General features: G+C 44.7%; 1 protein-coding gene across 1 annotated transcript in view; it reads left to right on the top strand.

The window, feature by feature from the left end:
• Window positions 1-11,125: 11,125 nt before the first annotated feature.
• Window positions 11,126-24,301, top strand: part of alg1 (ALG1 chitobiosyldiphosphodolichol beta-mannosyltransferase) — a 38,521-nt gene continuing 25,345 nt past the window's right edge. Inside the window, exons 1-5 of the mRNA XM_060840876.1 lie at window positions 11,126-11,397; window positions 17,232-17,312; window positions 17,482-17,585; window positions 17,678-17,826; window positions 24,195-24,284. Coding sequence (XP_060696859.1) covers window positions 11,136-11,397; window positions 17,232-17,312; window positions 17,482-17,585; window positions 17,678-17,826; window positions 24,195-24,284 — 686 coding nt within the window. The 5' untranslated portion in view covers window positions 11,126-11,135. The remainder of the gene's footprint in view (window positions 11,398-17,231; window positions 17,313-17,481; window positions 17,586-17,677; window positions 17,827-24,194; window positions 24,285-24,301) is intronic.

Here is a 24,301-nt window from a genome sequence, read left to right as displayed (position 1 = left end):
TTTGTTTTGGCTAGTTCTTTGGCAATTCTCGATAGCTGACTCTGAGCATAGTTCCTAGACTGATCTGTTACATTAAGTCTTTTGCTGTCTGTCTGACTAATTATTGCAAGACAACAGTAACAATTATGATATAATAATATTTCTTCTTTGTCTTTTTATCGGTCAGCTCCATTTTAGCAGTGCTTTATCTCTCTATGTATTCATAATTCTGACTTGCTCTCAATCACCTTGTTATCTTTTCATGCCCTAAATTTTCTCTGTTACTGACTCCATCATACAAAAAGTCAGAAACTATCACTTCTACCAACTCCAGTCCCATATATAATAAGCTGACTCATGAAAGTATTTCCACACTTAGTGAAAAGTGGAGTTTCCACAATGTCTGTTGAGATGTAACTTTTAAAGAGGTTGGGACTCCCAAATGATAGCTGAAAGAATTCACATTCTAAAACCTTTATCGTAACAAATGTCTGAAACACTATTGACGAGACTTTTGGTTTTGTGGGCAATTTATGGAGTGCAGAAAATGGTGACTCCCAACTACAGTTGTACACATCACACTCTCTGTGGAATTATTTGCTGTTTGTAGTTCCGTTCATTCCTGTTGTACTTTGGTTATTGCTATCTGCACTATTGGCTTGTCTTTACACCATAACTTGCCAAATCTCCCCTCAGGTGAACCATTTCACCTCCATTATTTATTCTGCACTTGCCTGGATGAGTGTTGCTCTGATAATGTTCAAGAAGCTTGGCATAATCCAGGACAACTTAATTGATACACATCCGCAAACATACACGCCCTTCATTATTGACACTTAGGAGCAGCAGTCTGTTTCGTTTACAAAACACACTGCAAGAATGTATTCCTCAGACAGCAACTTCCAGATCACTCCCATCTAGAAGGACAAAGGTAGCAGATACATGAGAACACCACCATCTGCAAGCTCCCCTTGAAGCCTCTCACCATCTAGACTTGGAAATATATCACTGCTCCTGCATCAAGATCCTGGCACTATCTCCCTACAGGCATTGTAGGCCTACCTTCACAAAACAGATTGCAGCTGATCAAGAAGGCAGTCTACCAGCAAAGGGCCTCGAAGGATGGGCAGTAAACACTGGCTCAGCTGGTAACACCCATATCCCATAATGTATAAATAAAGAAAGTTTTGGTTATACACTTTACCTGGTTTAGGCGAAGGCTGTCTCAATGGTTCAGTTTCCCCTTTCTCTTACACAGGTATCAATCCACATGAATTGATATCAATTTCTCCCACACTAATCAATGAGGCCCCCATCCAACTCTCTAATCAATACCTTATGCTAATTTGTTTGTTGATCATGTAATATATCAGAGATTGTTAGTCTTGTGGGGTTGCTTTTCAATTTAGGCCCTGGTTCCTCATATGTTTTCAGCAAAACCTCTTTCTTGTTCTACCTCTGCTCTTGGTACCCACATAAATCAGGACAATTGGAATGTTTTCCCGTCCCACTTGAAGCTCCTCTCCAGAGGAAAAGGATGTTCTTAACCCTGGCATTGGGCAATCCAGACTTCATGCTCTAGGCTACAGGGATCAGTATCTCCACCCTCCTACTACTACAAAATAAGATCTCATCTTATTCCACCATTTGCATCGTCCCCTGTGCCATGGTCATTTTGCTCATCCTCCTTGCTCTAGTCCATAGAAGCCGCAAGAATATTGAACTTGATGGTCAATGACCAGGGCTGAGGCTCCCCTACTGCTACTGTGTGTATCCCTATAGCTGCCCCTTCCACCATGACACCCCTGCCCACAGACAGAATCAGAAGGAGACACTCTAAGGGCTGTGACCTTCTGGAAAAAAAATGCCTGGAGAATTTTACTTTGATTCAGCATCTCTTATTCCAGCTGATCAACTCTGAACCAAGTCTCCTCAAGCTGCAGTCACTTACTCCAGAGATGGTTGTTACAGACAGCAAGCAAACCCCTTACACATACTGCAGCTGGCTCCATTGCCTGTCCTGGCATCTTTATTGCATTTGGTTTTAACTTGTTAGGTTTAGAAATATCACTCAACAGATTATCTGTGATTTCTGAAGCACATTCATTCTGGAAACTTTAAAAATGAATATTGCCCTTCAGTCTCGCCTATACCAGTTTGCAGTACTGCCTCTAATTAGAGGGAAAGATAAACTTAAAACTCAATAACCAACTGCTCACCTGTTAGTGTAAGCCATGACTGTAGGGTTTATCTCCAGGGTCTTGCTGTCACTCATTCCCTCTCTCAGACTCCTCGCTTTTTTTGCAAAAGTCGAGAACACTCCACCCTCACGGCACTGAACTCTGTTCATTGCTCTGCCTTCAATTTCCGGCTGGAAGACCAGATATCCTAACCTAATTTAGTCCCATTTTCCAGCACTTGGCCCATATCCCTCTAAAGCCTTCCTATTCATATACCCATCCATAAATGTTGTAATTGTACCAGCCTCCACCACTTCCTCTGGCAGCTCAATCCATACACACACCACCCTCTGCCTGAAAACATTGCCCCTTAGGTCCCTTTTAAATCTTTCCCCTCTCACATGAAACCTATGCCCTCTAGTTTTGGACTTCCCTAACTGGAGAAAACGTCTTAACTATTCACCCTATCCGTGTCCCTCATGATTTTATAAACCACTATCAGGTCAGCCTTCAGCTTTCGACAATCCAGGGAAAACAGCCCCACCCTATTCAGCCTCCACTTATAACTCAAGCCCTCCAACCTTGACAACATTCTTATATAGATTAGAGTTGTGCTGGAGGGCTCATTCCTGATGAAGGGCCTTTGCCCGAAACATCAATTTTCCTGCTCCTCGGATGCTGCCTGACCTGCTGTGCTTTTTCAGCACCACTCTAACCTTGACTCTGATCTCCAACATTGCAGTCCTCAATTTCACCTAATATCCTTGTATATATCTCTTCTGAATCCTTTCAAGTTTCACAACATATTTGACACACTTAAATTGAAGCATACCCACACAGAGAGTGCCAGACAATCAGTCACCTTCCTGGGTTGGAAGCTTCTGTGGATAACCTGCCGGTCTGTGGATGGGGGGGGGGAAGGGGGGTTACAATGAAAGAAACCATTACAGATCATAATGAGAATTTACAGCAAACAGCTAGAGTGACTCACCAGACAACCCAAAGGTGAACATGAGAAAGATGCAATCAAAGATGGTTGAAGTTCACTACATAGGTCATGTGTTGACAACGAAAGGATCTTACCTGGATCCTGACAAGGTGACAGTTGTGACAGAGGTGCAGTGACCCACTGATGTGAGAACAGTGCAATGATCTGTTGGATTCATGAATTATTTAGCTAAGTGCTTGCTTAATTTGTCATCACAGTGTGACACTGGGACACAGAGCAAGAAGCAGCTTTCACTAGAATCAAACAACCAGTGACAACAGCATTAGTACTGAAGTATTACAGTGTAAATTAACACTTCACCTTGTGTGATGCCAATGAGATTAGCCAGTGGAAATTATTTTGCAGCAAGGACAACCAGGTAGATTTGGATGCGGGGCATTAATGCCAGCTGTACCATAGAAAATGCAATTCAAATAAAGTGTCTAGCTTTTGGCTTTGAGTATTTTAATCAATCCCTTGTCTGGGAGAGACAAAGTGACAGTGGAGTCTGATCACATGCCAATTCAGAGTGCCAATTTCTCAGGAATGCTATTTTCTTTATAAAGATATCTTCTGGACATGACATACAAGCAAGGGAAAGATGTATACATTGTCAGAACAGTAGTCTCTTCAAAGAATGTCGAGGATATTAAGACACAGTGTCCAATCTTCCAGGTTCACTGAGAGGCAACAGCTTGACATGTTCTGGAAGTTATGAGTTCAGCAGAGATACTAAATCTAAAAATAATTACAAGAGTCTTGTTTCAATCAAGCAAAGTCTGCACAAGATACCACTGAAGGAAGTAGTGATGGACAGATGGCTTGAAATCATTGAGGATAAACCTGTTGCTATCAGAAAGTATTAGAAATTATTACAGCTGAATTCATTGCCCAAGCTAGCATGTTGCATTAAGGGAATAGAGTCACTACCCTTGAAGAGATGAGAGGAGATGAGAGGAAAGGAACTGAGTCTAGTCAGAGGAAGGCAAGAAAAGTGCCAAACATGAGCAGTGAGATTAAGACCCATGTCAGCCAGTGTTGTACCTACAATGCGTACCAGGCTAAGGAAGTTAAACAGATACTTCTGACACATGACATCCCAGATGAACCACGAAAGAAGCTGGGAGTAGTCCTCTTCACTATCACAGGAATGGATGATCTTGTCACTGACAGTCACTATTCTGACTATTTGGAGTGGACCAGCTGAAGTCAATGACAACAGAATGCCTGAAGGTACATTTCAGTTGCTACGATGTTCCAGACATAGTCACAAGTGATCATAGCCCTCAGTTCACGAGGGCAGAATTCAACTGCTTCATTAAGCATTGGGAAATTCAACAGTGTGTGTGATCTCCATTTTATCTTCCATCAAATGGAAAGGCGGAAATGGCACAATAATCATCACAGGGAATATGAAGAAGTTGACCAAGAAGCACAGACTTGTATAAGACAATTCTCGAGTGAAGAAATACACCAATCAGAGGCATGGAAAGCAGGGCAGCCTAAAGACCACACCATACCCACATCAATTTTCAAACAGCAAGATATAAAACAACTAATGTCAGAAGTAGTAACTGCAGCAACATGAAGATGAAATGACAGGAAGCTCAATTTCTCTTTAATAAAATTGCACACACGTGCCGTGTTCATGAACAGCCAGCTATACCATCATAACACAGGCAGCACCCTCAGGTGTAACAATAGCACCACCCTGGTCTGCAGGGTTGATAACAGAGCCAGGATTGGAATGGAATGCAGCAAGTTTATAAGGAGACAGGGTACAGTGAGAGAGGGGAGCACAGAGGTTGAGACAATGTTAAGCTGGCAGTTTTCCATGAAAAGGTCAAGAATGGTAAAAAAAAAATACCCCAAGGGTGGGCTTCAGACCGGGGGGACAACATTGATAATGAGTGAAAGGGTCCTTGAGCAAGTGGTGGGGTGGTCTCCTTAGACTCTAGGTATATCTTTTGCTTTCCTTCTTGCCCTCCTGCCCACCCATTTTCTAAGGCCATGGAGGACTCACATTTGTCTTTGAACCTGTCCTGTCTTCCACCCTGTCATAGACCTTCCTTTGTACTCACCTCACCCACTCATTGCTTAAAACTTTTTTACATCTCTAGCCTTTCCCAATACTGACAAATGATCATAGGCCTGAACTGTTAACTCTGCTTTTCTCTCTCTATATACAGATGCTGCCTGAAGTCACATGACACCGGGTTCTAGGCCAACAGCTTTATTTAAAATCACAAGCTTTCGGAGTGCTGCCCCTTCGTCAGGTGAAGTCTATACAGATGCTGCTAAACAACTGTGTGCTCCCATCATTTTCTGCTCTTCCATCTGCAATATCCAAAGCTTTCCCATGAGCCTTTGATTCTATCCCTAGGTCTGACTCTTTTCTGCACAATTTCCTATTTCTTTGAGGCTACAGTAATGTACGTTCTACAGGATTCAACCCCATCTTCCTTATTTCAAGTTGTTCAATAGGTTAGCAAGTGACCAGGGTAGTATTCCTGAAATCAGTACCTGTGATCTTCCATGTTATTCACTTAATTCACTGATGTTCTTGGAAGAGAACCCACTTTCTCTCTATTCTCCGCTGTGTAATTGGCTCTGTTATGGATAACGGCAAATCTATTTCTCCCTCCCTTTACCGGTTCCTCTCTCCTTATTTTGAGTAAGGCACCTTCCTGAACTCTGCTTCTGAATTCTCTACATCTTTCTCTCTAATCGCCCTACATGCCATGTTTGGTATTCCCAATGGCCTTGTAGCATCACGGAGTTACATCGCCATCTGCTGGTACCTCACCTTTATCCATGTGGCTCTTTTTAGCAAAAGATTTAACTTTGCAAGTTACGAATAAAAGTGGACACAGATGTAATCCAGAAAATCATAATTAAAATGAAAAAGGAAGTGGTATATTGCAGTTTAGCAGGACTATAAGCAAGGCTGTTGTTTTTCTATGGAGCAAAGGATGAATTGAAACCAATATTAAGATGTATCCTTTTCATGATTATTGCATAGTTTACTTTCGGTGCAATTAAATATTTAGATGTAGAGGGGCAGACAATGGCCTAACAATATCAGCGCTAGGTTATTAATCCAGAAATACAGCTAATGTTTGGGGACCCAGGTGTGAATCCTACTATGGCAGATGTGAAATTTGAATTCAATAAAAGTTGTCTAAAATTAAGAACCTACTGAAGACCATGAAACCATTGTTGACTGTCTGAAAAAAAACCTATCTGGCTCACTAAAGTCCTTCAGGGAAGGAAATCTGCTGACCTCACCTGGTCTGGCCTACATGTAACTCCAGATCCACAGCAATGTGGTGACTCTAAACTGTCCTCTGAAATGGCCTCGCAAGCCCCTCAAGTTAAAAAACATATAATCCCTACAGCATGGAAGAAGGCCATTCAGCCTGTCATGCGCTCCAAAGAGCATCCCATCCAGACACAGACCCACTCTTCCCCCCCCCCATAACTCTGTATTTCCCTTGGTCAATCCACCTAACCTGCTCACCTTTAGACTGTTGAGGAACTGGAGCAAACCCACACAGACACGGGGAGAATGTGCAAACTCCACACAGACAGTCAGCCAAGGGTGGAATCAAACCCAGGTCCCTGGTGCTGTGAGGTAGTAATTCTAACCACTGAGCTACCATACCACCTCAATCACTACAAAGTCTCAAGAAAGACCAGTGGGCACCAGAATAAATGACAGTAGAATTAGCCCTGTTGACCCTCCAAAATCCTCTTCACCAACATCAGAGGCCTAGTGCCAAAATTGGGAGAACTGTCTCATAGATGAGTCAAGCGGCAACCTGATTTGGTCATACTCATGGAATCATACCTTACAGACAATGCCCCAGATACCACCATCACCATCCCTGAGTATGTCCTGTCCCACAGTGATTACAGATATATTGGAGTGTTCTGGGACTGCAAAAAATTCAACAGATAGAGAGGGAAGAGGCCCCGGAGGGATTGAAAGATGACAGTTTTAAAAGTGAGGTGTTGCTGGACCAGTGTAGGTTAATGAACACAGGGTTGGTAGATGAATAGGATTGCAAGGTTTGTAGCTCAGGTTGAGGTTTAGGGTGTAGGTTTGCTCGCTGAGCTGTAGGTTTGATATCCAGACATTTCATTATCTGGCTCGTTAACATCATCAGTGGTGACCTCCAAGTGAAGCAAAGCTGTTGTCTCCTGCTTTCTATTTATATCTTTCTCCTGGATGGGGTTCCTGGGGTTTGTGGTGATGTCATTTCTTGTTCGTTTTCTGAGGGGTTGATAGATGGCATCTAGATCTATGTGTTTGTTTATGGCGTTGTGGTTGGAGTGCCAGGCCTCTAGGAATTCTCTGGCATGTCTTTGCTTAGCCTGTCCCAGGATAGATGTGTTGTCCCAGTCGAAATGATCGTTTTTTCATCCTTGTGTAGGGCTACGAGGGAGAGAGAGTTGTGTCTAGGAAACAAAATTACATATCTCCTAAGAAAATTACACAATTCCGGACAATTAAATAAGACAGAAAATGAAACCAGACAGGACCAACACCTCACGATTCTATGGACTACCAAAAATCTATAAACCAGGAGCCCCCTCAGACCTATAGTTTCACTACCAGGAACACCAACTTACAGACATGCCAAAGAACTACATGCAAGACTGAAATACCTAGTAGAAGAGTCACAGCACTCCGTCCACTCCACCCAGGAATTCCTAAAAATCATCAAAAACACCAAAATAGAGGAAGACGAAGCTATAATCTCATTCGACGTAACAGCACTGTTCACCTCCATCAACATCGACCTGGCAAAGGAAACACTTACCACACTTTCAGAAGAGACCATCACACACACCCCAAGCACCATCAATCACATTACCAACAAAAACATCATGAAGCTAGTGGACCTGTGCCTCATCACCCACTTCACCTTCAACAACATAATCTACAAACAAACCAATGGCACACCCATGGGATCTCCACTATCAGGATTCATAGCAGAAGCAGTAATGCAAAGACTAGAACAAACAGCCCCACCAACCATCAAACCAAAACTCTGGGTCCGCTACGTAGATGACACCTTTTTCATCACAAAACAAAACAAGATAGAAGAGACATTTAACATCATCAACAACACCCTCACAGGCATAAAGTTCACCAAGGAGGAAGAAACCGACAACAAACTCGCATTCCTGGACGTCACAGTCAAAAGAAAGGACAACGGAGAACTACAAACTGACAAACCCTGACCAAATACTTAACTAGACCAGCAACCATCCCAACATACACAAACAAAGCTGTATCAGAACACTATTCCAACGAGCCACCACACACTGCAGCACAGACGAACTTCGGAAACACAGGAGAACCACCTATACAACGTATTCAAGAAGAACAGATGCTCAAAAATACAGTCTGCAGATTTCTCAAGAACAAACCACGACAAGCAGACCAAACATAGCCAGAAACCCTAACCACTTGACCATATATCAAAGAAGTTTCAGAAATGACAGCCAGACTACTAAGACCCCTCGGAATCCTAGTAGCACACAAACCCACCAACACTCTCAAACAAAAACTAACAAACTTAAAAGACCCAGTACAACCCATGGACAAAACCAACGTCTTCCAGAAAATTCCATGCAAGGACTGCCACAAACACTACATAGGACAAACAGGAAGAAAGTTAGCCACCAGGATACACAAACACCAGCTAGCCACAAAAAGACATGACCCTCTCTCCCTCGTAGACCTACACAACGATGAAAAAAACCACCATTTTGACTGGGACAAGTCATCTATCCTGGGACAGGCTAAGCAAAGACATGCCAGAAAATTCCTAGAGGCATAGCACTCCACCACAATACCGTAAACAAATATATAGATCTAGATACCATCTATCAACCATTCAGAAAACAAATAGGAAATGACATCACCACAAACCCCAGGAAACACATCCAGGAGAAAGATATAAATAGAAAGGAGACAGCGGCTTTGCTTCACTTGGAGGTTGCCATGATGATGTTACCTAGCCAGGTAATGAAACATCTGGATATCAAACCTACATCCTAAATGAATAGGATTGATGTGAGAAGGATTCAGGTAGCAGTGTTCTGCATAAGTTCAAGTTTACTGTGAGTGTGGAAAATGGATATTGGCCAGAAGAGTATTTGAGTCAAATCATGGATGAGGGTTTCAGCAAATGATGAGCTGAGGCATGGAGGTGTCAAAAAATGTTAGAGATTTGAAGTTGAGCATCTTGGTGTTGGCTCAGGTCTGTTCCAGATGGTCCACCTTTGGCTTTGATAAGATATTAAGATTGCAATGGTCTGGCTTGACATCAATTGCCAGCAAACAACTGAGTTGTTAAACAGGGAATGTTGTTTATAATGTGGACCCAAAGGTAATGCCATTGGTTTTTTTTGCCAAAACATTGGAGAAAATTTCTGGTCATCCAACATTAAATATTGGGCAAGCAATCTGATTACTTAGAGACAGTGGAGGAGTCAAGAGAATTGGCAGGGAGGTAGAGCTGTATGTCTACAGGTGGAATATGATGTCATAGTTGTGTGATTAGAGAAAGCAAACACTGAAGGTATTAGCTTCCTTTTGGCTTTGAACAATTTTAAGATTTGTTTTTGCAGAGGGAAAACCCATAGCTTTTAGTTCAGTTCAAAGAAGACATGGCTGACATAATGGATTAAAACAGTTTGTCCCAAAGAAAGTAATTGGTTCAGAACAATTAGGAAACAGGTTTCCTCAGTGTAAAGGTTTTGGTTTGAAAATTCCAGACCAACAGTGTTTGGTTAGAATCCTGAAGCAGGAAAAGAGCTAAGAAAATTTAATCTCCATTATGTAATTAATCAAAGCATATCTACCAAGCTGTCAAGCCTGGGAATACCAGCCCAACCCTGCCCTCTAAACCTTCCCAATTTCTCTCGTGCCTACCTTCTCACACAAGCTCCCACCATCTCTAGCCCCCCCCCTCCTCACCAGCCCCTTCCCCTCTGTAGCCCCTCTCCTTCTAGCCCCTCCTTTCCTCTCTAGTCTGTATCCCTCCCTCCAGTGCTCTCAGTCCAGTCCCCCACCTTCTCTCTGGAGCCCCCCATAGCCCCTGCCCTCACTCCACACCAATCCCTGTAACCCCTCCCCCTCACTCTATGTCCCCCTCTCCCTATAGCTCCTTCTCCTCACTGGAACACCCCACTCTTAATTCCCTTCCCCCCCCGACTCTAGGCCAACCCATCTCCCCCTTGTCCCACCCCCTGACTAGCCCCTCCTCTCTCCCTCTGTTCTCTCTCCTCCTATCCCCTTCACCTTTCCCTCAGGCCCCACTCACTAGCTCCACCTTACCACATTGGCCCCACCCCTTAATAGCCCCCCACCCCCACTAGACCCTCATTAACGTCATCCTTCACTAGCCCCAACACCTTAATGAACCCATGCCTAACGAGCCCCATCACTCTCCAGCCCCATACCCACACTGGCCCCGCCCCCTCATTAAACACACCCCTCTCACTGGCCCCTCCCCTGCCGTGGCCACCCATCACTAGCCCCGCCCCTCACTGGCCCCGCCCAAACTGGTCCTTTACCCATAGTAGTTCTTCCCCGTCACTTATCACGAGCACGTCCCTTCATTAGCCCCGCCCCTCGTTAGCATCCCCTCCTCACGAGCCCCGCCCCCTCACTAGCCCCGCCTCACACTGACTCCGCCCACAGTAGCCCCGCCCCATCCCCAGTCACTCATCACTCGCACGTCCCTTTATTAGCCCCGCCCCTCGTTAGCACCCCCCTACTCACTAGCCCCGCCCCATACTGGCCCTTCTCCCACAGTAGCTCCGCCCCTTCCCCGTCACTCATCACTAGCACGTCCCCTCATTAGCCCCGCCCCTCGTTAGCACCACCCCTCCCCACCATCCCCGCCTCTGGTCCCGCCCCACACACGCCCCTCTTCCTCCCTAGCCCCGCCCCCCCACTGACGGTTGCTATGGCCGGCCTCTGGGCCTTGGTGCTCCTTGTCCCGCTGGCGGTGCTGTCAGCCGCCGGATGGGGTTGTCTCCCCGCGCTGTGCGGGGCTGTGCTGTCGGCGGGGGCCTGTGTGCTGCTGGCCCGGTGCCGAGCGGGTGGCGGTCCCTGCCGCAGGGTGTGTGTGCTGGTGCTCGGGGACCTGGGCCGCAGTCCGCGGATGTTGAACCACGCGATGTCCCTGAGCCGGAACGGCTTCGCGGTGACTCTGCTCGGATACCCCGGTAAGTGTGTGGTTACTCCGGGTAACCACCGAAAACAACCAGCCCTCTGTGTGCCAGGGTCTCCTCTCAATTAACCTCAGTCATAAACTGATGGCAGGACATTCCCACAGTAATCAAAACTATGACTAAAATAATATAAACATCTGATTATATAACGTTGCAGAAAGAGTATTTCCCTGTAAAGTACTCTAAATGCACCATCTGCCTGTCGAATAACGCCCAAAGATGCTTCTAGACCTCAATGGTGTTCTTCCATCCAAGACCAGATTATCAAGTCTTTATTCGTGCTTTACTGCATTTTCATAGCAACCTATCCTATCCACTGTCTATACTGAATAGTAGAAAGCCGTAAACATCACTTCTGACAGCTTGGAGACACTGCCCAACAACAGAGGGAAATGGCCAAGGTGGGCCCATGTGGGTTACGGTGAAGGTACGGTTAGTCAGTTTGTAGACAGTGCCAAAATTGATGGTATAGTGGGCAGTGAAGAAGATTTTCTAAGATTGCAAAAGGATCTTGATCAAATGGGTCAATGGGCTGGAAAATGCTAGGGGAGTTCAATCTGGATAAATGCGAAGTATTGCATTTTGGTGCAACCAAGCAAGGGCAGGCCTTATACCATTCATGGTGGGGCCTTGGGGAGTGTTGTAGAACAGAGAGAACTAGGGGTGCAGCCACATTGTTCTTTGAAGTTTGTGTCATGTGTGGACAGGCTGGTTAAAAAGGCATTTGGAACTCTTGCCTTCATTGCTCAGTCCTTTGAGTACAGGAGTTGCAATGTTACGTTGAGGTACAGGACATTGGCAAGGCTTCTTCTGAAGTACTGTGTCCAGATCTGGTCTCCCAGTTATTGGAAGGATATTATTATGCTGGAGAGGGTTCAGAAGAGATTTACCAGGATGTTGCTGGGTATGGCTGGAACCTTTTTCACTGGAATGTAGGAGGTTGAGAGGAGTCCTTATAGAAGTTTATTAAAAAATGACAAGTATAGAAAGAGTTAATGGTAGTTAATTTTTCCCTATGATATCCCTATGAGATTAGGTGGCACATTTTTAAGGTAAGAGGAGAAAGATTTAAAAAAGACATGAAGAGCCAATTTTTTACAGAGGTGTGGAATGAACTTCCTGAGGAAGTGGTAGATGTGGGTACAATTACAATATTTAAAATACATTTGGATAAGTACATGAGTAGGAATGGTTTGGAAGGATGTGTGCCAGGAGCAGGCAGGTGGGACTAGTTTAGTTTGAGATCATGTTCAGCATGAACTGGTTGGAATGAAGGGTCTGTTTTCGTGCTGTGAGAGTCTATGTAGCAGCTTGACAACAGGTGCCACCTTAAAAGCACCAACCCTCAGAAACACAGTAATGACCACCTCGCACGTGGCAGAACCTGCCTCTCTTGGACTGATCTCTCCAGCCTTTCGCAAAAGTGGGGTGCTATGTGAAACTGCCTCCATCACAAATGTTTTGATGCATATCCAACACCTCATCTAGATGGAAGGACGACAGTAAAGTTCACACAGTCACAGAATTGTTAAAGCACAGAAGGAGGCCATTGAACCAAGGTATCTACGGCAGCTATCCAAATAAGCATTTCACCCAGTGCAGTTCTGTCTTCTCCCTGCAACTTTGCAAAGAGCAGTCTAATTGCTTGCTGAATGACTTAATTGATCCAATCTCAATCATACTGTCTGGCAATGCATTCCAGACCTACCCATTCGTTATGTAAGAAAAGTTATTTCTCTTATCAATTTTGCTTCTCTTATTTATTGTTATAAATCTGTACCCTTTTGCTCCTGATCTTACATGAGTGCAACCATTTTCTCCCATTTACTCTGTCCTGACCCTGAATGATTTTGAATACGTCAGTCAAACCTCCTCTTGGCCTTCATTTCTCCCCAGGAAAGAGTGTCCACTTCACTAATCGATCTTCCTAATTGAAATTCCTCATTGTGGAATCATTCCTGCAAACCTCTTGAGCACTTTGTTCTGTCTTTCTATGCCTTCATATCATTCCTAAAATATGATGGACAGAACTGAACACAATACAGCAGCTAAGACTGAACTTGTATCTTATACAAGCTGAATATTGTTTCTTGCATTTATACTCTGTGAATCAATGAAGAAAGACACAATAGAGGAAATTTTTTTGAAACAGTGACATTTTGTGCAGTATAGTCATACAGCACAGAAACAGATCCTACAGTCTAGCTTGTGCATGCTGACCAGATTTCCCATTTGCCTGCATTTGACCAATCTCCCTTTATATCTTTCCGAGTCATGTACCTATCCAGATATCTTTTAAATGTTATTATACCTGCATCTATCACTTTTGGCAGTTCATTCCACAAACAAAAACACCCTCAGTGTGAAAAACGTTGCCCCTCAGGCCCCTTTTAAGACTTTCTCCTCACTCCTAAAAATGTTGTCCTCCAGTTATGAACTTCCCTACCCTAGGGAAAAGGCTATTCTCCTTATCAATGCCCCTCATAATTTTGTAAACCCCTATACAGTCAGCTCTCAATCTCCAAAGGAAAAACTCCCAGCCTATCCAGTCTCTCCTTATAATTCAAATCTTCAGTCCCACTAACATCCTGATACATCTTTTATGCACCCTCTCCAATTTAATAATAACCTTCCTATAGGCGATGTGGGTACTGCAGATGTTGGAGATTAGAGTGGTGCTGGAAAAGCACAACAGGTCTGACAGCATCGATATTTTGGGCAAAGCCCTTCATCAGGAATGAGGCTGTGAGCCTCGGAGTTGGAGAGATAAATGGGAGGGGTGTGGGGCTGCGGAGAAGATAGCTGAGAGTGCATTACGTGGATGAAGGTGATGGGTCGGAGAGGAGGGTGGAGCAGATAGGTGGGAAGGAAGATTGACAGGACAGGTCTTGAGGATGGTGTTGAGCTGGAAGGTTGGAACTGGAGTAAGGTGGGGAGGGGAAAGTCCACATGGTGGGGAGGAAACTGGTGAAGTCCACATTGATGCTCTGGGGTTGAAGTGTCCCGAGGCGGAAGATGGGGCATTCTTCCATCGGGCAGTGAGGGAGTGGCAGTGGAGGAGGCCCAGGACCTGCATGTTCTCAGCAGAGTGGGAGGTGGGAGTTGAAATGTTTGGCCACGGGGCGGTGGGGTTGATTGATGCGGGTGTCCTGGAGATACTCCCTAAAGCGCTCTGCGAGAAGGCGTCCAGTCTCCCCAATGTAAAGGAGACCGCATCGGGAGCCACGGATACAATAAATGACTGTTGGAAGTGCAAGATGAAACTTTGATGGATGTGGAAGGCTCCTTTTGGGGCCTTGGATGGAGGTCACGGAGGAGGTGTGGGTGCAGATTTTGCGATTCCGGCAGTGGCAGGGGAAGGTGTCAGGAAGTCCTGGGCCACCTCCACCGCCACTCTCTCACCACCTGACGCCTGGAGGATAACACCTCATCTTCTGCCTCGGAACACTTCAACACCAGGGCATCAATCTGGGCTTCACCAGTTTCCTCATTTCCCCTCCCACCACCTTACCCCAGTTCCAACCTTCCAGCCCAGCACCACCCTCCTGACCTGTCCTACCTGTCAATCTTCCTTCCCACCTATATGCACCACCCTCCTCCATCCACCTATTGCACTCTCAGCTACCTTCTCCCCAGCCGCACATCCCTCCCATTTATCTCTCCATTCCAAGGCTCCCAGCCTCATTCCTGATGAAGGGCTTTTGCCCGAAATATCCTTCCTATAACAGGGCGACTGGAACTGTGTACAGTACAACAAAGTGATCTAACATCCTGTACAACTGCAACACGATGTCCCAATTCCTAGAATAGAATCCCTATAGTATGGTAATAGACCATTTGGCCCAACAAGTCCACATCGACCCTCTGAAGGTAATCCCACTTCGACCCATTCCCCACCTTATTACTTTACATTTCCCCTAACTAATATACCTAACCTACACATCCCTAGACACTATAGGAAATTTAGCTTGGCCAATTCACTGAACCTGCACATCTTTGGACTGTGGGAGGAAGCCAGAGCACCCAAAGGAAACCCACGCAGACACGGGGAGAATATGCAAACTCCACACAGATAGTTGCCCGAGGCTGGAATTGAACAACGGGTCCCTGGCACCGTGAGGCAGCAGTGCTAACCCAGCTTGTCAAATGCCTTCTCTACCACCCTGTCTACCTGTGACACAACTTTCAAGGAAGTATGCACCCATACCCCTCAATTTCTCTGTTCTGCAACACTCCCCAGTGCTCTACCATTAACTGTGTACAATCTCCCCTTGTTCCTCTTGTATCAATGACATAATACTGGATCCAAACAGTATTTTACTTCAAAGTATTTCATTTTAAACACAAGCACTTTCAGATTTTTAAATATTGTTCCTAATAAATCTGTTCAGAGATGTTGGAGTGTTGCTGATCAAAGAGAGACCTTGGAGTGCAGGCACATAGTTCCTTAAAAGTGAGGCAGCAGGTAGATAGGATAGTGAAGAAGGCATTTGGTGTGCTTTCCTTTATTGGTCAGAGCATTGAGTATAGGAGTTGGGATGTCATGTTGCAACTGTACAGGACATTGATTAGGCCACTTTTGGAATATTGTGTACAATTCTGGTCCCCCTCTATAGGAATGATATTGTGAAACTTGAAAGGGTTCAGAAAAAATTTACAAGGATGTTGCCAAGGTTGGAGGATTTGAGGTATAAGGAGAGGCTGAATATGTTTTCTCTGGAGTGTTGGAGGCTGAGAGGTGACCTTATAGAGGTTTATAAAATCATGAGGGGCATGGATAGGCTAAATAGACAAGGTCTTTTCCCTGAGGTGGGAGAGTCCAAAACTAGAGGGCATTGGCTTAGGGTGAGAGGGGGAAAAATTAAAAGGGACCTAAGGGGCAACTTTTTCATGCAGAGGGTGGTACGTGTTTGGAATGAGCTGCCAGAAAAAGTGGTGGAGGCTGATACTATTACAACATTTTAAAATGCATCTGGATGCCTATATGAATAGGAAAGGTTAAAGGGATATGGGCTGAAAATGTGTTGCTGGTTAAAGCGCAGCAGGTCAGGCAGCATCCAAGGAACAGGAAATTCGACGTTTTGGGCACAAGCCTAATGAAGGGCTTGTGGCCGAAACGTCGAATTTCCTGTTCCTTGGATGCTGCCTGACCTGCTGCGCTTTAACCAGCAACACATTTTCAGCTCTGATCTCCAGCATCTGCAGACCTCACTTTTTAATTAAAAGGATATGGGCCAAGTGCTGCCAAAGGGACTAGATGAATTTGGGATATCTGATCAGCGTGGACGAGTTGGACCAAAGGGTCTGTTTCCATGCTGTATGACTCTGACCTCAGGAGCAGATAGCACTTGAACTCATGATTTGGAAATGCTGCTGTTGGACTGGGGTGTACAAAGTTAAAAATCACATAACACCAGGTTGTAGTCCAACAGGTTTAATTGGAAGCACTAGCTTTCGGAGCGCTGCTTCTTCATCAGGTGGCTGAAAGATGAAAGAGCAGCGCTCCGAAAGCTAGTGCTTCCAATTAAACCTGTTGGACTATAACCGGGTGTCACTTGAACACAGGTCTCCTGGGTCAGAACTGTGGTCACTATCATTGAGTCACAAGCGCCATTTTCAGATTTTTATTTTCTCTTTTGTATCCAGGAGTGTTGTCACACGCAGTCAAGCAGCTTTTCCACCAAATCATCATGACTATTCTTTGCTTTTAACTATTAACCACCATCAGTAGTTGCCTGTGCAGTCAATTACATACAATTTACATGCAAAGCCTACTATGGGCATTGTTACTTTCAGATATTTACTAGCTTTCTCTAAATTTCTTTCAGGTGCAAAACCTCATCGAGATGTTTTAAGTAATGACAAGATTAACATAGTCTACATAACAGAAGTCATGACAGCAATGAAATGTGAGTGTTACAGTTTCATATAACTTCAAAGTTCATTGGATATTAATAAATATCTATACTTAGTTTGTCATTCATGAACAATAATAATCTGTATGAAGATACAGAGATTTTATATATGTTTTGTAAACCCCATTTTCAAATTATTAAAGTTTGTTTGTATATCTTCTAGTTGGATCTAAGATTTTCCAGTATGGGCTCAAAGTCTTTGTGCAGACTTTACAGATATGTTACATTCTATTAAAGATTGATGCTCCTTCATATATGCTCCTACAGGTAAAACATTTAATTTTTTTTATATACTTTCTTCTACATTTGCTGAACTACTTGAATGAAATGGTAGGAAATTCTCTTTATTTTACACACAGAATCCACCTGGCCTCCCTGCTATTGCTGCCGTATGGGCAGTGTGTTTGCTAAGAGGAAGTAAATTTATTATTGACTGGCATAATTATGGTTACACCGTAATGAGCTTGACACATGGAGATCATCATCCCATTGTGGTGATTGCCAAATGGTTCGTATTGAATGAGTTTCATTATGTAGTTCACTATTACTCCGTAACCCCTCCAGTCCAAAACCCTGGGGCCTCCAAGTCATTTTGAAAAATCAGAATTTTCTGAATTATCAAATGATGTTAGATTGCCAAACTGCAAGTATATGAACCAGAAACACTAGTTCTAAATTTTTACTTGAAACACAAATCAATGAAAAATGTTCTAAAGCATTTATAAAATGTATTTATTTATTTATATATGTTCCACATCTCCATTCAGACAGGAACTAGGAGGTCTGCTGAAATAAATTCTTGACGCCTGGTGTTTCAGGACAATTGATTTCCAGACTGGAGAGGTTACAGTGTATTCTATTTTTTATTCTGATATAAATTCTTATTTCTGCTGTTCTTTATCAAAGTAGAGACGACTCGTTTGCAGAACAACAGAAGGTAAATTGGCCCGTTATGTCAGAGCCGGCCAAAAACAAAATCCAGCCTATTCCCACTTTCCAACTCTTAGTCCATAGCTTCTGGTTATGCATAATCAGGTTAATGCAGTGTTCTTGCCTGTCAGACAGTGTGCTCCAGACCCTACACCAACACCTGGGTGAGGCAAATTCTCAACCTCCTCGTAACCCAACTCACTGTTTGCATCTGTGTTGCTGATTCACTTCTCTAACGTAAATAGATCCTGCCCATCCACGCTATTCTAAAGGTCCCATAAATTTATTCACCTCAGTTGCAAATCCACTTGGCTTCCTCTGTTCCAAGGATAGTGGGCCCTTAGCTTATCCAAGCTTGCCTCAGAGCTAAAATCCTCCATTCTTGGTGAACCTTTTCCTGTGCCTTTTCTATTTTGCTCACATCCTTCTGACTGCGTTGATCAGAATGCTAACTCACTTCTACCCATTGTTTTATACCATTCCAACACAGTATCCCTGCCTTCTTAGCTCTGGCTAATAAAAGGAAAGCTAATTTAACCATCCTGCTGTCCTAAATGATCTATATCTATCTTCTATGTTTCTCAATATTCTCCCATTTCTACTGTATTCCCATATCTTGCCCTCCCCTAAATGCATTACCTCACACTTCTCTGGACTAATTTCCACTTGACACTTTAACAAGTCCACTGGTAGCTTATTGGAGTGTACAGCTTCCTTCGTCACTATCAACCACATGACCAATATGTGTAGTGTTACAACCAGGTGATGAAGGGTGAATTGGCTCCCCTTTTTTATTTAGCCCCCTTGCTTGCTTGTGACAAATGTTTGAAATCAAGCAGCAGTACCACACTTCAGTTAAAATGTAGTTCTCTAGGTCAAAGTTAAGGAACCAATTACCAAAGTTTCCTTGAAAGAAAGAGAACTTTATTATCTACTAACCGCAAAAACTGAAAATGCAACATTAAAACAGATGCTTCAAACATGTTTGATATAAAATGAAAGTAAAGAATGTGCAGTTTTAAAAAAATGAGTCATTGGAATCCTTGTAGTGGTAGATTTAATATGAGACCATCAATATTGCATCTACCATCATAGAGCTGTATAGCATGGAAACAGACCCTTTTGTCCAACTCATCAAGATATCCTAAATAAATCTAGTCCCATTTGCCAGCACTTGACCCATATCCCTCTAAGCCCTTCCTATTCATATACTTATGTAGATGTCTTTTAAATGTTGTAATTGTACCAGCCTCCACCATTTCCTCTGGTAGCTCATTCCATACACACACCACCCTCTGTGTGAAGAGTTGCCCCTTAGGTCCCTTTAAATCTTTCCCCTCTCACTCAAACCTATGTATGTCCTCTTGTTTTAGACTCCCCCAGTCTAAGCAAAAGGCCTTGACTGTTCACCCTGTCCATGCCCCTCATAATTTTAGAGACCTCCGCAAGGTCACCCCTCAGCCACCGACGCTCCAAGGAAAACAACCCCAGCCTACTCAGCCTCTTTTTGTAGCTCAAACCCTCCAACCCTGGCAACATCCTTAAATAAACAATGAAGAGTATTGCACCCAGTTTCCTTGTGGCAAACTGCTGGTCACAGGCCTCCAGTCTGAAAAGCACCCCTCCACCACCACCCTCTGTCTTCTACCTTCAGGCCAGTTCTTTATCCACATGACTAGTTTTCTCTGTATTCCATGTGATCTAACCTTGCTAACCAGTCTACCATGAGAAACCTTGTCGAAAGCTTTACTGAAGTCCATGTAGATTATGTATACTGCTTTGCCCTCATTAATCGTCTTGTTACTTCTTCAAAGAGACACGATTTTCCACACACAAAGCCATGTTGACTATCCTTAATTAGTCCTTACCAACATGTAAATCCTGTCCCTCCGGATCCCCTCCAACAATTTGCCCACCAGTGATGTCAGGCTCACCGGTCTATAGTTCCCTGCCTTTTCCTTAACCCCTTTCTTAAATAGTGGTACTATGTTAGCCAACCTCCAATCTTCTGGCGTCTCAACTGTGACTATCAATAATACAGATATCTCAGCAAGAGGCCAAACAATCACTTCCCTCGCTTCCCACAGAGTTTCAGGATACACCTGAGCAGGTCCAGAGGATTTACCCACCTTTATGCATTTTAAGACTTTCGGCACCACAATCTCTGTAATGTGGACGTTTTTCTAGATGTTGCTATTTATTTCCTTGTGTCCTACTCCACAGTAAACACTGATGCAAAATATTTGCTTAGAATCTCCCTATCTCCTGTGGTTCCACACATAGGCAGATTTGCTGTCTTTCAGGGGCCCTATTCTCTCTCTAGTTACTCTTTTGTCCTTAATGCATTTATAAAATCCCTTTGAATTCTCCTTAACTTTATATACACTTCTAGGGATTCACTCTGTCCCTGCTATCTTTACCTGATGTATGTTTCCTTTTTATTCTTGATTAAAACCTCAATTTTGTTGAAAATGTGTTGCTGGAAAGGCGCAGCAGGCCAGGCAGCATCCGAGGAGCAGGAAAATCGACGGATCGGGCATAAGCCCTTCTTCAGGCATGAGGCTGGTGTGCCAAGCAGGCTGAGATAAAAGGTAGGGCGTGGGGGGGGGGGGGAGTTTGGAGGAGGGGCGCTGGGAATACGATAGGTGGAAGGAGGTGTCGAGGACAATGTTGAGGTATGCAGGCACTGTCCTGTCCCCCTTAGTCCAAGAACTCCCCACCTACGTTCAGGACACCACCCACGCCCTCCATCACCTCCATGATTTTCACTTCCCCGGCCCCCAACGCCTTATCTTCACGATGGACATCCAGTCCCTACACACTTCCATCCGCCATCATGAAGGCCTCCAAGCCCTCCGCTTCTTCCTCTCCCGCCGACCCAACCAGTACCCTTCCACTGACACACTCCTTCGACTGACTGAACTGGTCCTCACTCTTAACAACTTCTCCTTCCAATCCTCCCACTTCCTCCAAACCAAAGGAGTAGCCATTGGCACCCGCATGGGCCCCAGATATACCTGCCTCTTCACTGGATATGTGGAACAGTCCATCTTCCACAGCTACACTGGCACCACCCGCCTTTTCCTCCGCTACATCGATGACTGTGTCGGCGCTGCCTCGTGCTCCCACGAGGAGGTTGAGCAGTTCATCCACTTTACTAACACCTTCCACCCCGACCTCAAATTTACCTGGACCGTCTCAGACTCGTCCCTCCCCTGCCTAGACCTCTCCATTTCTATCTCGGGCGACCGACTCAACACAGATATTCACTACAAACCGACCAACTCCCATAGCTACCTAGATTACACCTCCTCCCACCCTGCCCCCTGTAAAAACGCCATCCCATATTCCCAATTCCTTTGCCTCTGCCACATCTGCTCCCAGGAGGACCAATTTCACTACCAACAGCCCAAATGGCCTCCTCATTCAAAGACTACAATTTCCCCTCCGACTTGGTCGACGATGCTCTCCACCGCATCTCCTCCGATTCCTGCACCTCCGTCCTTGAGCCCCACCCCTCCAATCCCCACCAGGACAGAACCCCACTGGTCCTCACCTACCACCCCACCAACCTCCGGATACATCGTATCATCCTCCGTCATTTCCGCCACCTCCAAACAGACCCCACCACCAGGGATATATTTCTCTCCCCACCCTTATCAGCGTTCTGGAGAGACCACTCCCTCGTCAGGTCCACACCCCCCACCAACCCAACCTCCACTCCCGGCACCTTCCCCTGCAGCCACAAGAAGTGCAAAACTTGCGCCCGCACCTCCTCCCTCACCCTCCAAGGCCCCAATGGATCCTTCCATATCCATTGTAACTTCATCTGCACCTTCACACACATGATTTACTGTATCCGCTGCACCTAATGTGGTCTCCTCTACATTGGAGAGACAGGCCACCTACTTGCGGAACGTTTCAGGGAACACCTTTGGAACACCTGCACCAACCAACCCAACCAGCCCGTGGCTGAACACTTTAATTCCCCCTCCCACTCCGCCAAGGACATGCAGGTCCTTGGCTTCCTCCATCGCCACACCCTGGCCACATGACGCCTGGAGGAAGAGCGCCTCATCATCCGCCTAGGAACCCTCCAATCACACAGGATGAATGTAGATTTCTCCAGCTTCCTGATTTCTTTCCCCCCCCCCCCAACCTTATCTCAGTCCCAACCCCCAGATTCAGCACCGCCCTCTTGACCTGCAATCTTCTTCCCGACCTCTCCGCGCCCACCCCCTCTCCGGCCTATCACCCTCACCCTCACCTCCTTCCATCTATCGTATTCCCAGCGCCCCTCCGCCAAATTCCCCCCCCCCCCCCCCCCCCCCACCTTTTGTCTCTGCCCACTTGGTAAACCAGCCTTATTCCTGAAGAAGGGCTTATGCCCAAAACGTCAATTCTCCTGTTCCTCAGATGCTGCCTGACCTCCTGCGCTTTTCCAGCACCACACTTTTCAACTCTGGTCTCCAGCATCTCCAGTCCTCACTTTCTCCTAAAACCTCAATTTCCCTAGTCATCCAGCATTCCCTGCATCTACCAGCCTTCCTCTTCAACCTAACAGGAACGTATTGTCTCTGGGCTCTTGTTACCTTATTTTATGAAGGCTTCCCATTTTCCAGCCGTCCCTTTACCTGTGAACATCTGTCTCCAATCAACTTCTGAAAGTTCTTGCCTAATACTCTCAAAATTGACCTTCCTCTAATTTAGAACTTTAACCTTTAGATCCAGTCTCTCTTTTCCCATCACTATTTTAAAGCTAACAGAATTATGGTCGCTGGCCCCAAAGTGCTCCCCCATTGACACCTCAGTCACCTGCCCTGCCTTATTTCCCAAGAGGAGGTCAGGTTTTGCACTTTCTCAAATAGGTACATCCATAAACTGAATCAGAAAAGTTTCTTGTACACACTTAACAAATTCCTCTCCATCTAAACCCTTAACACTATGGCAGTCCCAATCTAGGCTCGGAAAGTTAAAATGCCCTACCATAACCACCCTATTATGCTTACGGATAGCTCCTTACAATTTTGTCTCTCAATTTCCTGCTGACTAGTAGGGAGTTTATAGTACAATCCCAGTCACTTGATCATCCCTTTCTTATCTCTCAGTTTCATCTAAATAACTTCCCTTGACATATTCCCAGGAATATCCTCCCTAAATACAGCCAGATTGTTATACTTAGTTTAAAAAAATGCCACCCAACCCCCAAACCTTCCTATAACATCTATACCCTGGAACATTAAGCTGCCAGTCCTGTCCATCCCTGAGCCACGTTTCTGTAATTGCTATGATATCCAGTCCCAACCATGTCCTGAGTTTATCTGCCTTACCTGTTAGGCCTCTTGAATTGAAATAAATGCAGTTTAATTTATCAGTCCTACATCGTTCTGTTTTGTTCCTACTGCCCTGACTCTTCAACTTGCTCCTTCTCCCAACTGTATCAGTCTCAGACTGATCTCTTTCCTCACTGTCTCACTGGGCCACCACCACACCTCCTCCCACATTATATACACACACACACACACTAATTGTTATTTTCTGCTAGCACTGAGCCATTTTTGTACTCATGTTGCTAGTGCCCTTTTATTCTGATTACTAATAAATGTTATGTGACACTGTGGAATGCCTTTCAGAACTCTATTAACACCTCATCAACCCTCTGTTATCTGTTTAAAAAATCTCCAGTGAGTTAGTCTGTAGTTTTATACAAATGTAAAAACATAAAGGTCTTGCCACAAATTTCGGATTACAGCATGAGTGAGTGGTCTGTTAGAATGGGGTAAATAGTGCTCCAATATCTTCTAGAGACCAAATCTTGACTGAAGGTGGAAATTTTGCTCCTAAAAACTGTCGCATATCATGTGATAGGGATGCTGCAACAGGTTTTAAATTAGGTTTGTGATTTGATGAATGCTTTAATGTGCTTGACATTTTTTAAAAAAATAGGTATGAACGTTTTTTTGGAAAGCTCTCTGATTCAAATCTATGTGTCACTGAAGCCATGAAAGAAGATTTGAGAGTGAACTGGAATATCAAGTGAGTATATAAGCTGT

This window comes from Hemiscyllium ocellatum, chromosome 20, assembly GCF_020745735.1.
Source record: "Hemiscyllium ocellatum isolate sHemOce1 chromosome 20, sHemOce1.pat.X.cur, whole genome shotgun sequence".
Lineage (NCBI taxonomy): Eukaryota > Metazoa > Chordata > Chondrichthyes > Orectolobiformes > Hemiscylliidae > Hemiscyllium > Hemiscyllium ocellatum.
The sequence above is the reverse complement of the archived record's forward strand: the minus strand, read 5'-3'. Positions and strand labels throughout refer to the sequence as shown.